Here is a 13,808-nt window from a genome sequence, read left to right on the forward strand (position 1 = left end):
CACTGTATATCTCAAAATTTAGGTTAATTACTCCACCTAGCTGAAACTTGTACTTGCTGCCAGAACAAAGAAATGTTTAGAAGTGGCCTTGGATATAAATGCAATACACTTGGAAGAGCCAGTAAGAGAAATGCAGTACATTTTTGTTGCTTTTAGCAAAGTCACATATGTATGGTCATGAATTAAAATACAATATACTTTTTTTTTCCATTTTAAACTAATATGTAAATGGTGTTGCGTAGTTAAAAACAGTGATTTGGTTGATATGTTTTTAATTACGGGCACAATAAAATTCTGCCCAAAGCCAAAATTAAATGCACCATGTTCATATGCAATGCATTACAATGTTTCTACAATCCAGTCATGTAGGTTAATTTAACTGGCACCTGTAATTAAACCACAAGTTAATTGTGGGTAATGTACCTAGGATTAGACTGGTATCCATAGCTCTGGGATGGTTCTTTTCTTGCACCTTTGTTCACTTTTGTAACAGAAAAATATGAGCTTGGACAAATGGATAGATATACTGCAGGAATCCAGAATGTACATTTTTTTAATCTCTCAAATATTAATCCATCAAATAGAAAGCATCTGCATATAGGGTTCAAAACGTTTCCCCAATTAAATAATGCCACTTATAAATACAGTAAATCAAATACCATTTTATCCATGCCCTTTGGGCCAAGGCTTGTCCTGATGGCATCTGCAACAGCTGAAAAGTAGCAAACAGAATTTCGTGTAAGATTATCCGCATCAAAACTAAAAAATACAAAAATAAAATTCATATCTATAAGTATACATAACAAAAACATTCTGAACTATGAACTACACAGAACCTTAAATTATTAAAACTTAAACTGACGTTAAGTGCATCGTTAAACCAATGTGAAGGACTTGTCAACCTGAAATCAGTTTTCAAGTTCACATTTTTCACTCCCATTCAAAAGTCCAATGAAACCATACAGCACTCCAAGTGCTCAGCGACAATACAACTTACTGGCAATTCAGTCCAGAAGAGACGTCCAAAATTTTATCTACTTCCGCTCAAAATCATAATTTCTAGTTCTGACTGCTACTGTATTAATGAGTAACTACCACAGAAAAACGTCTAAGTACATCACAACAAAGAACAGTACAACACAACTAAACTGAACACCTAAACTTGAAACGCTTACCTTTGCCTGCTGCAATATTACTAAACCTGATCTGAGCTGGCTTGTCTCGGTCAACATAGGCACTTCTTTGACTTTTTCCATTAGTCATCCGAGGAGCGGCGATTTCTGGCATGATGTTCAATTCAAAGGCAGCTGCTTAGTGCTGATGAAAAACTTTTTTAACCCCCAATATTGTGTAATAACCGTTTCCTATACAAAGGGCATCCAAAAGAACGGATGGGCTTGGATTACTTTTCCACGATTTCACCGAGGCAACCAAGAAATGTCAGAAGCTTCCAGAACCACCGGCTGTGCGCACACAACGAAAGGACCCAAACAGAATATGGCGTGTAAAAGTGACGTCACTAGGCAGCTTATAAACATGCCGTATTAAAATTTGCACATTTTTCAATGGCAGCGCATTTACTTATCACTTTTACAAGTGATAATTTTCAGTTTTTAGTATATTTACATTTTACTAAAAACGGATATAATGAGTTTTTTTTTTTTTTTTTTTCGATTGTTATTTTTCCCATAAAAGGCGGTTTAGGGCACAGCAGTGGCAGTGTCCGTGTTTCCTATTTTAGGTTATGGCAGGTTGTCTTGAAGCTATTAAAATATACAGGTGGACAAACCAATGTGTATTTATTTTATGAATTATTTTAATGGTACAAAGCCTTCCTCTAATAATTCGAGTACAAGACGAAAGCCTATAGTCAGGAATAGTCACACGCCATTTTTTTCAAAAATGTTGTGTGTCTGAGCACTTGCTGTTTGACATAAACTGAAAGGTCTGGTCTACACCAGGGGCTCTCAAGTTCAGTCCTGGTGTGCCACTGTGGCGACAGGATTTAATTCCACCCTGTTTCACAAATCAGTGGGTCACTGTAGCTGGCTTTTTTCTATTCTTATTCCGCATTCAGAAAAGTGCTTAAGTATGATATTTGCATTTAAAAGGAATTCAGAAATATGTTTTCTTTGGCATAGTTTAAAAAATTTGACTTTCTTTTACCATTTTTATTTAAATTCACTTTATTTCTGTGCTTTTTAAATTGCATACAAATACTGGCAGCTAGTGATGAGCAGTCAAACACAGGTTCAAATAACACTGAATGTTAACACTGTGTGTCTACTTCAATGTTACATTCAATAGTGTGCTAATCCATCTTAATAAAATGACAAGCACCTGTGTATCTACAGTATGTGTCTGTCAAGTTGCTATGTCTCTTCTATATGCCATTTGGTATGGTATTTGTGAAAGCAGTGCTAATATTTGTGATGCAATGTATGTTGGAATGACAAATGCTGTGCATTTAATTCCTGCAAGTACTGTATTTGTGATGTCCCATTGGTTGCAATGATAAAAGCAATGCATGTTATTACTACCAATGTTTTGTCCTGCTCCATCTGTTGGAATGACAAATTCAATGCATTTTATTACTACCAATGTTTGTGTTGTGCAATCTGTTGGAATGACAAATGCAATGCATTTTATTACTACCAATGCTTGCGATGAGCCACACTGTATGTATAGCATTTTATTGCTGCAAAGGTTTTCTGATGCTCTGTCATTTGGAATGACATATGCAATGTATTTTATCGCTACAAATGTTTGTGATACCCCATTTGTTGCAATGGCAAAAGCAGTGCATTTTATAACTAACAATATTTGTAATGCGCCATCTATTGGAGTGACAAATGCAATGTATTTTGTTACTGCCAATGTTGAGACACGCCATCTTTTGGAATGACAAATGTTATTTATGCATGCTATTATTACAAATGTTTATGATGCGTCATCTGTTGGAATGACAAATGCAATGCATTTTAGCGCTACCAATGTTTGTGATGCACCAAGTGTTTAAATGACAGATGCAATGCATTTTATTGCTTCAAATGTCTGTGATGCGCCATATGTTGGAATGACTACAAATGTTAGCGATGTGCCATCTGTTGGAATGGCAAATATAATGTGTTTTATTACTACATGCATTACAAAATACATTTCAATATATGGTGCACTGCAAATGTTAATGCTGAAATCTATGTTGATTACTTAGATTTCAACCCATCTTAGATGGTAGCACAGCTAGTTGGTAACATAAGGCTTAACAAAGTGGTCCACGAGTTCAGCCTTGCAGATCACCTTAAATGTAATCACCTTCTGCTTTTAACTGAACTCCTGTCTTTATTAAACAAGCTGCTATTTACCACTTTCTACCTTGTTTTATGTCAGTCTAGAAATTACAAAATGGGTTTTGTAATTTTTAGGGGACTGTAACAAGCATTTGTGCGTGTAATATTAATTAATGTTCTTTTTATTGCTTTTTAAGATTACGCTCTTCTTTATGTTTTGCCCATTTAGGCCCCTTTTCTTACTAATTAGCTCATAAGTGAATTTTATACTGAAGTAGCTGCTTCCCTTTTGTATTTGTAATGGGCTAGAATTCAGTATTCTAAAGAAAATGACATTTCAGTGTGTTGCTTAGTGTAATGGGCTATAAACCAGTGTTTTAAAGAAAAGGCAGAATTTCTGGAAAATGCTGCTACAGGTTATTGCTAATTGCTATCTACAGGACATAAATATTTACCTGTCTTGCTAAAGAGTCACCTGCTTTGAATAGTCAGACTGCTTTGATTTAGGGCTGCCCTTTGTCACCGATTCTGTTCATATCTTTTATGGACAGAATTTCTAGGCGCAGCCAGGGTGTTGAGAGGGTCCAGTTTGGTGGGCTCAGGATTGGGTCACTGCTTTTTGCAGATGATGTTGTCCTGTTTGCTTCATCAGGCCGTGATCTTCAGCTCTCTCTGGATCGGTTCGCAGCCGAGTGTGAAGCGGCTGGGATGAGAATCAGCACCTCCAAATCCGAGACCATGGTCCTCAGCCGGAAAAGGGTGGAGTGCCCTCTCAGGGTTGGTAGCGAGATCCTGCCCCAAGTGGAGGAGTTCAAGTATCTCGGGGTCTTGTTCACGAGTGAGGGAAGAATGGAGCGTGAGATCGACAGGCGGATCGGTGCGGCATCCGCAGTAATGCGGGCATTGCATCGGTCTGTCGTGGTGAAAAAGGAGCTGAGCCGCAAGGCGAAGCTCTCAATTTACCAGTCGATCTATGTTCCTACCCTCACCTATGGTCATGAGCTATGGGTAGTGACCGAAAGAACGAGATCGCGAATACAAGCGGCTGAAATGAGTTTCCTCCGCAGGGTGTCTGGGCTTTCCCTTAAAGATAGGGTGAGAAGCTCAGTCATCCGGGAGGGGCTCAGAGTAGAGCCGCTGCTCCTCCGCATCGAGAGGAGTCAGATGAGGTGGCTCGGGCATCTGATCAGGATGCCTCCTGGATGCCTCCCTGGTGAGGTGTTCCGGGCACGTCCAACCGGGAGGAAGCCCCGGGGAAGACCCAGGACACGCTGGAGGGACTATGTCTCTCGACTGGCCTGGGAACGCCTTGGGATTCTCCCGGAAGAGCTAGAAGAAGTGGCCGGGGAGAGGGAAGTCTGGGCATCTCTGCTCAAGCTGCTGCCCCCGCGACCCGACCTCGGATAAGCGGGAGACAATGGATGGATGGATGGATGGATCTTATCTACACACAATGTGGGGATACAGAACTGTCTGCTTCCTTGGAAAATTAACGAGTTCTGGGGACATTGGTTTCTAATCAAGTACTCAAAATAAATATGTTTACACTATTTGTTATACAGAGTAAAATGGCTTGCACCATTGTTTTCACTGATTACCATGTTGATCTATGCAGAGATTGAAGCAAATATATATTTCTGGGAAAAGGAGAATAAAAAAAAGAAGAGAACAGAGAAGTATGGTCTGAGACTCGGGACTGCTGTCTGTTTTATGCTTTACACCATATCGCTGTGGCTACACCCTGTAGCAACAGTGGCTTGTACCTGGCCCAGGTTCCCCTAGGCCTGAGTTTGGTAACATATTCAGTGTCATTTGCACCAACTCTGCCATGGCCGGTCCCGAGCCCAGCTTAGAAAGTAGGAGGGTTGGGCGAGGGGCCAGCAACCCCATAAAAATATACTGCTACGGAAATGCCAAGAACTACAAATACTATAATGCTGGGAAAGGATGGACCTCCAGCTATAAGATGTATGATGCCAGAGGGTGAAAGTCAGAGTCATCTGGAAGCTGTCTGACCGACGACCATCACCTCCAGCAAGACCAAGAACAATGTACAAAACCGGCAAAACAGCCCCAGTGGCTGCAAAGATGAGAAGATCTGACCTCACCATTCCTCAGAGTCAGCAATGAACTGGTTCTGGACAGAGACAGCTTACCTTCAGAGAATAGCTGCTGTTTTCATGGCACAAGAAGGACAACGCTCCACACACTCATGGTGTGGCCTGGATGCTGTCCAAGACAGCACAGGGAGCACTCATTAGGTGAGAGACACATGGCCCATGGATCACAATAGCCTCCGTCCGAACAAACAAGATGAGGATTAATTTGGATGTGATCCAGTGCTACACCCCAACAAACAACAGTGGTGAGGAACAGATAGTCAGCAGTCCATTGTAGAAATCATCTATCGTCCAAGATCAACCCAAGCAAAACATTATCATCGCTATGGGTGACTTTAATGCCAAGATTGGCATCAATAACAGGGGTTATGAGGAGATCAAGGGACAGCAAGGTTTAGTTGAGATGAAAGACAATGGGTAGAGTTTCACTGACCTATGCACCATAGGCAACCTGATCATCAGAGGGACCTTTTTCCATCATGGAAGGATACACAAGGTGACTTCAGTGTCACCAGATCTGTTGACGGAGAACCATATCGACTATGTGTGCAACAGGAGGAAGTTCCAGAGATCTCTTCAGGATGTACGCGTCGAGAGGAGCAAATGTTACTTCAGACCATCGTCTCCTTGTAGCATGGTTAAAGCTCAAGTTTAAGAAAAACTGGTCTGGAGGTCCCAGCCAATGCCAGCGATACAATACCACCCTGCTGAAGGACAACAACAAGCGAGAAGAATTCAGTATCACCATCTCCAACAAGTTCCAAGTCCTGCACGAGCTGCTGGCAGAAGAGACGGTTGATGAAAAGTGGCAGAGTCTGAAAAAAGCAGTGACATCAACATGCCAAGAGGTGGTGGGCCCAAAAACACATAACCACAAGCAGTGGATGTCAACAGAGACACTGAAGAAAATAGAAGAGAAGAAAACAAATTTGAATAATGGTAGAACGAAAGCTACAAACGCCAAAGCCCAAGAAGAATTTACAGAGACAAACTGGAAGCTCAAATGCAGCATCAGGTTTGACAAACGAAGCTACATAGAGATGCTGGCAAAAGAGGCTGAAGAAGCAGTTCATCATGGCAATACACAGGACCTGTACACCAATATCAAGAAACTTTCAAGAAAATACACCAAGACAGAGGGAAAGGCAATGATGGTACAGCAATACCAGATGAGTTGGGGCAGAAGAACAGGTGGGTAGACCACTTTGAGGAGCTGCTAAACAGACCAGCACCCCAAAATCCCCCCCAATCCCACCCCCATCGCAACACACCTGTCATTCTGCCACCAGCTGGTGATCTGCAGGTAGACTGCAGTGCACCCATGAAGGAGGAGATCCGCAGTGCCATCAAGCAGCTAAGAGATCGAGAGGCTGCAGGACCCAACATGTTCCCAGCAGAGGTGTTCTAGGCTGACATAGAATCCTGCGTGGAGCATCTGCACCCCCTCGTTGGCAAGACATGGGAAGAGGAGAACGTGCCAAAAGAATGACAGGCAATCTCAGTTCCTGCTCAAACTACAGAGGGATAACACTACTGTCTATCACAGGAAAAGTGTTTAACCACATCCTGCTAAACAGGATGAAATACGCAGTAGACCTGCAACTCCAAGATCAGCAGGCTGGTTTTCACAAGGACGGGTCCTGCATTGACCAGACTGAGCATCATTTTAGAACAGTCACTGGAGTGAAACTCATCTCTCTACATCGGCTTCATTGACTATGACAAGGCATTTGACAGCATGCATAGACAGACCCTCTGGAAGCTACTGAGACACTATGGCCGGAGAAGATCACAAATATCATCAGGAATATCCCAAATGATGACCTGCAGGATAGAGAATGGCGGGCAACTCTCAGATGCCTTTCAAGTACGAATGGGAGTGAGGCAAGGGTGTCTAGGTGTCTGCTATCGCCCTTCCTGTTCCTGTTGGAAATAGATTGGGTCATAATGACATTCACTGCCCAGAATTGAAACGGCATCCAGTGGACATTCCAGATACAGCTGGATGACCCTAACTTTGCAGATGACGTAGTACTTCTTTCACATTCCCAAAAACAGATGCAGGAAAAGACCAGCATCGTAGCAGACACCTCAGCAAATCTGGGCCTCCGCATCAACAGAGATAAGAGGAAGGTGATAAAGGTCAACACAGCCAGTGCAATGCACATCCTGCTGGAAGGAGAGGTGCTAGAAGAGGTAGACAACTTTACCTACCTTCACAGCATCATCGACAGACAGGGTGGGACAGATGCTGATGTTAGAATTCGAATCAGCAAGGCAAGGGCAACTTTCATTCAGCTGAAGAATGTCTGGAGATCCTTTGAAATCAACACCAACATCAAGGTCAGAGTCTTCGACACCATTGTGAAGCCTTCATACTGTATGGAGCCAAAACCTGGAGAACCACTGTCCACCACAACGGGAATCCAAGTTTTCATCAACACCTGCCTCAAAAAGAACCTCAAGATGTGCTGGCCAGACAAGATCAGCAACAAAGACCTGTGGCAATGAACTAAACGGCAGCCCGCTGAAGAAAACATCCTTCAAAGACGCTAGAGGTGGATTAGACACACCCTCCACAGGCCTGCAACCAGTATCACAAGACTAGTCTTCACCTGCAACCCACAAGGAAAGAGGAAGAGGTATTGTCCAAAAAAACACCTGGCACCGTGACCTGGAGGCAGATATGTGGAGGACTGGCCACACATGGGGACAGCTGGAGAAACTGGCTCAGGACCGAAAAGGCTGGAGGGAGCTGATTGGCGGCCCATGCACCAGACGGGACCACAGGCAGAAATGAGATGTCACTTGCAACTTTGTCTGTACTGCTCATCACTAAATGTTAGTATGTGGATACAATTATGGGAGTAAACACTGCTGGAAAAGGTTCTTTTACGATATTGTTTAAGAAATGGCAAAAAAATGCAAATTTCTGAATTTGTTTATATGTGATATACTAACACATATTTCTGTATATAAAATAAGAGAAGAAAAAGACTAACTAAACAATCAGTTCATTTAGAAGTAAGACTGAACCATTTATTTATGAAACTTGATAGAATGAAAATCTGCAGCCACAGTGGTACCCCAGGAGACATCTTACTAGTTGCAGTTGTAAACACAGCTGTTTCATTGTTCCCTAAATCTCAATGAAGTGCTCCATATATGAAGTGTGTTGGCAATGTGTGATGATAAATTTTGATAATTCTTGACAATAGGCACAAATTGTGATTTTAGTTACAGGGCCCCTAAACTGTGGAATGATCTGCCTGCTACTATAAGAGATGCCCCTTCGGTCTCAGCTTTTAAATCCCAGCTGAAGACTCACTACTTCAGTTTAGCATATCCTGACTAGAGCTGCTGATTAACCGTACAGACTGCATCTCTGTTGTTAGTCATTAGCACTAAAACATAAGTAACATGATAGTTATAATTTGTTACTAACCATCACCTATTCTGTTACTCTTCTCAGTACTCAAATGTGGCACTTGGTGCCATGGCCCACCTGCCAAGCTGTTTTGCCTGCCTAAGGTGAAGTCATCCCTGATGGAGGATCGCAGGAATCGTGGGGTAGAGGGGTTCTTTCATCGGATTGGCTGGCCCAGCGCTGTTTCAGCTGTGGAATGGCCAAATGGGGGAGGCAGCTTGATGGCTGAGGTCTCCAGGGGCCTCATGCATAACTCCGTGCGTAGAATTCGCACTATAACATGACGCAAGCACAAAAGCCGAAATGTGCTTACGCACAGAAAAATCCATTTGCAGGAATCTGTGCGTTCGCCAACTTCCGCGTTCTCCTGCTACATAAATCCCGCTCAGCGTGGAAATAAATGCACGTGCACGCGCTTGCTGTCCCGCCTCAACTCCTCCCAGAATTATGCCTCTTTGAATATGCAAATCAATATAAATAGCCCTTAAGCCCAGCGTTCTGTGAAAAGGCAATGGCAAAAGTACGAGGAAAAATAGAAGAATTTCAGCGAATACCAAATGGAAGCAAAGAAAAACGTACCATTTGTTGGTTTTAACAGTTATATAAGCAACAAAAGGAAGTTGATTGAGTGATATAGCGTGTCGGAGAAACTCGAAAGCTCAAGTTCACAAAGTCGCACAGTGCCCAAAATAAAAAAGTTGTCACTTATCAAAGTCGGCGTGAAAAGGCGACTCGTAGTCCACCGTCTGAGTGTCATATGAAAGCTTATTAGGGTACAGTGAAAAAAAGGCGCACAGTGTGAAAAAAGCACGAAATGTCAACTTTAATCTCGAAATTTCCACTTTAATTACGTAGTTTATTTTGTCATTAAACTAGAACATCATAAACTTCATCTTAAAATTGTTTAATTTACTAGTTTCTCAAATCCCATCGTAACTAAAGGAGCACGTTAAATGCTTTGTTATGTATTTGATCTTATATGTGCTCTATGTGCCTGAATCACTACGTGCTCTTCCTCCGACAAGACACAGAATCCATTATGTTCGTAATATTACAGCTCTCTGAATAATTAAAATACTGAGAAGTATAAGTGATATCATTTTCATGATGATATGAGTTAAAGCATGTTATTAAACATGGGAACACGGTGGCACAGTGATTGTTCATGTCTTACAGCAAGATGCTTGCTGTGCCATGCGCGACCTTCAATGAAATGCTTTATTACAGAAGTACTGTCTTTTTCAAACATACTAACCCCCAATTCCTGTCCTTACTTTTCTTTCTCCAAATACCCAATTGCCATACAATCAGCTCTGTAATAGACGTTAAGCCATTTGTAAGCTTAGAACGCCGATTCTTCAAAACTTTTAACGAACATTGAAAGATATTCGTAATGTTTAATTATTCTATCCATCTATCCTTCGCGCCAGCCACAGCATGAATACAGCGTGAGGCAGGAACAAACCGTGAACGAAGCTCAAGCTCACTAGCGCTGCTGCACCGTGTAGTTAAAGCTAAAGTTTTATCTGTATAATATAATCAACATATTTTGCTGCATTTCATCTTAAAAATGATATCGTCATCATGTGTAAATACACGCTTTATAAAGTGGTTCAAGTTGTGTAATATTATTACTGTATCATAAGTACAATTACCTCACGGTAACTTGCAGGTACAAACAGTTCTACAAGGAGCACTTGATGGACTGATTGAGTGCGTGTATAGTTTTTGGGATGAAACTGTTTATGAACTGCGAGGTCCAAACAGGAAAGGCTGTGAAGCGTTGGTCGGATGACGGCAGTTCAAACAGCGAAAGGCTGAGGCAGCGAGTGCTTGATGTTGTATACCGATAATTCTCTTTCCAATCGCTGTAGATCTGTGATTCACACTCAGATACAGTGATATAAATACTGTGGTGCAGTGAGAATAATATGGAAAAAGATGATCCGCTGTGACAACCCCTAACGGGAGCAGCTGACAGAAGAAGAAGAATGTGCAGTGAGAGTAACAATGCTAAAGCAGTTATGGTATTTAGAATAGTTTGACCATTCTGTGGACCATTATATTGTTACAGGTTAATTACAATCAGATGCATTAAATTTATGAACAACATGCGGTTAATTTCAGTGTATTTGATAAAGCCGCCATCGTGGATGTGGATCTAAGAAAGGGTAACCACACAGGAACAGTAGCACTGCTTTGACGCTGGGTGCCGCCAGTCTGCAAAACCGAGCAGAGAACTTGCATACGACAGAGTATGAAGTACCGTGGAAAAGTGCGTGGCTTTACGCCAAGTGTAGGTTTTATACATCGCGATTTGAACGTGGAAACGTTCTTACGCAACATTTCTGTGCATACGCACCGTTTATACACGAGGCCCCAGGACTCTAAACAAATCCAAATCATATTATGTGATATCATCTACTGTTAAATTCTGCTCCATACTTGTAAAATTTTTATTTTTATACTGTATACAGAGGATTTGTTCTGTTCTGTGTATTGTATTGTATTGACCTCCTTCTTTTTGACACCCACTGCACGCCCAACCTACCTGGAAAGGGGTCTCTCTTTGAACTACCTTTCCCAAGGTTTCTTCCATTTTTTACCCTACAAGGGTTTTTTTGGGAGTTTTTCCTTGTCTTCTTAGAAAGTCAAGGCTGGGGGGCTGTCAAGAGGCAGGGTCTGTTAAAACCCATTGCTGCACTTCTTGTGTGATTTTGGGCTATACAAAAATAAATTGTATTGTATTGTAAATAAAAAAAAAAATCTGTAGGCTAAAATGCAACATTAGTTTAAACTTGCTGAAATTAGGCCTCAAGGCTGTCCCACTATATGGGTTAAGCATGTGGTGCTGTCACACTCTCAGCCATATCAGCTGTGGGACATTACAATAAATCAACTGCTCTAAAAAAGAATTTATGCAAACCAGGCTGTTAGAAGCGGTGTTAAGTGTGGTAGTGACCCCATTCCTACACTGTAACAGGCTGGCATGTCAAACACAGGGTGTAAGCATGAATGAGCCGGAAAAAAAATGGTCTGCTCAAGGCCTGTCTGCATAAAAGCTGCTGCAACAAAACAAACACATTTATATGAAGTGTGGTGCTCCTTTAACAAGAGCAAGACTAAGGTGACAGAGCAGGCAGGCAGACACAGCCTAGTGAATAGAAAGCAGCATGCTGGCAGTAAGAGAATATGTCTGTATACAAGTGAAGGAGGCTAGGGAAGCCACTGGGACCTGTGAACTTTCTTCCTTCAATAAATCAAATGATCATTTAAAAAATGTATATTGTGTTTACTCAATTTGTCTTTTTTGTTATACCAAATTTGTTTGGAGACCAGAAACAACTTTAATGTGTTATGAACAAGCAAAAATAGAGGAAATCAGGAAAGGGCAAATTCTTGCAAACACTTTTACATGGAATTCTGGGATGTGGTGAAAAGGCTCCTTGCCATCACAGGTCCCTGGGCATACACCCAGAACGCCCTTATTGTCGACCTGCCCCTGACCCCCCCCAGAAGACAAACCAGTAATTTCCATTAATGCAGCTTGCTTTAACATTACCTCACCAGGGGCCTCATGCATAACGGCGTGCATAGAATTCACACTAAAACATGGCGTACCGACAAAAGCGGAAATGAGCATACGCACAAAAAAATCCAGATGCATGAATCTATGCATACACCAACTTCCACGTTCTTCTGCTACATAAATCCCGGTCAGTGTGAAAAGTAACGCACATGCATGCGCCTGCCGCCACTCCCCAACTCCCCCCAGAATTATGCCTCTTTGAATATGCAAATCGATATAAATAGCCCTTAAGCTTAGCATTCTGTTAAAAATAACAATGGCAAAAGCACGGGGGAAAATAGAAGAATTTCAGCAAATACCAAGTGGAGGCGAGGAAAAACAAACTATTTGTTGGTTTAAACAGTGATATAAACAACAAAAGGAAGTTGATTGAGTGACATTGAGTGTTGGAGAAACTCTAAAGTTCAAGTTCACAAAGTCGCACAGTGCCCGAAATAAAAAAGAACTTGTCAGATATCAAAGCCGCCGTGAAAAGGCGAGTTGTAGCCCACCATCTGAGGGTCATATGGAAGCTTATTAGGGTACAGAGAAAAGAAAAAAATAGGCACACAGTGGGAAAAAAAGCACGGCACTTTAATCTCAAAAGTTTGACTTTAATCACATAGTTTATTTTGTCATTAAAGTAGAGCATCATAAACTTCATCTTAAAATCTTTAATTTACTAGTTTCTCAAATCCCATCGTAAGTAAAGTAGCACGTTAAATGCTTTGTTTTGTTTGTGTTCTTCTATGTGCTTTATGTGTGTGAATCATTACGTGCTTCTTAAACGGGCTTTCTCTTCCTCCAACAAGACACAGAATCCATTACATTCGTGATGTATCCTGATAATTCTCTTTCCGATCAGCTGCTTGAGAACTGTGATTCTACACTCAGATACAGTGGGATAAATACTTGAGAGTAACAACGCTAAAGCAGCTATGGTATTTGGAATAGTTTGGCCATTTCGTGGACCATCATATTGTTACGGGTTAATTACAATCAGATGCCTTAAACTAATAAACAATATGCGGTTAATTTCAGTGTATTTGATAAAGCCATGTCAGGGATGTGGATCTAAAAAAGAAAGGGAAACCACACTGGAACAGTAGCACTGCTCTGACGCTGGGTGCCACCAGTTTGCAAAACCAAGCGGAGAACTTGCGTATGCCAAGGATTTAGCTGGCATGAAAATGTGCGTGGCTTTACGGCAAGTTTTGTTTTTATACATCCCGATGTGACTGTGGAAACTGGCGTACGCAACATTTTTGTGCGTACGCACCATTTATACATGAGGCCCCAGGAGTGGTAGGAAAATGTATTAACCTGTGTATTACCTCACGTGTTGTAAATGCATTCAAAGTTTTGTGCAAAAATTCAAGAAGTGGCTTGTTGTAATGTCCTAA

At 41.6% G+C, this 13,808-nt stretch overlaps 1 protein-coding gene across 2 annotated transcripts in view; it reads right to left on the reverse strand.

Annotated features, from left to right (window-relative positions):
• The window catches only part of cct4 (chaperonin containing TCP1, subunit 4 (delta)), a 30,399-nt gene extending 28,907 nt beyond the window's left edge, over window positions 1–1,492 (reverse strand). For both annotated transcript variants that reach the window (XM_028820115.2, XM_051919689.1), the window contains exons 1-2: window positions 1,176–1,492; window positions 660–712 (exon numbers count right to left, since the gene is read on the reverse strand). In XM_028820115.2, the coding sequence (XP_028675948.2) occupies window positions 660–712; window positions 1,176–1,287 (165 nt within the window). In that variant the 5' untranslated portion in view covers window positions 1,288–1,492. The remainder of the gene's footprint in view (window positions 1–659; window positions 713–1,175) is intronic.
• Between the last annotated feature and the right edge of the window lie 12,316 nt (window positions 1,493–13,808).

The sequence above is a fragment of the Erpetoichthys calabaricus genome, chromosome 15 (assembly GCF_900747795.2).
Source record: "Erpetoichthys calabaricus chromosome 15, fErpCal1.3, whole genome shotgun sequence".
Taxonomy (NCBI): domain Eukaryota; kingdom Metazoa; phylum Chordata; class Cladistia; order Polypteriformes; family Polypteridae; genus Erpetoichthys; species Erpetoichthys calabaricus.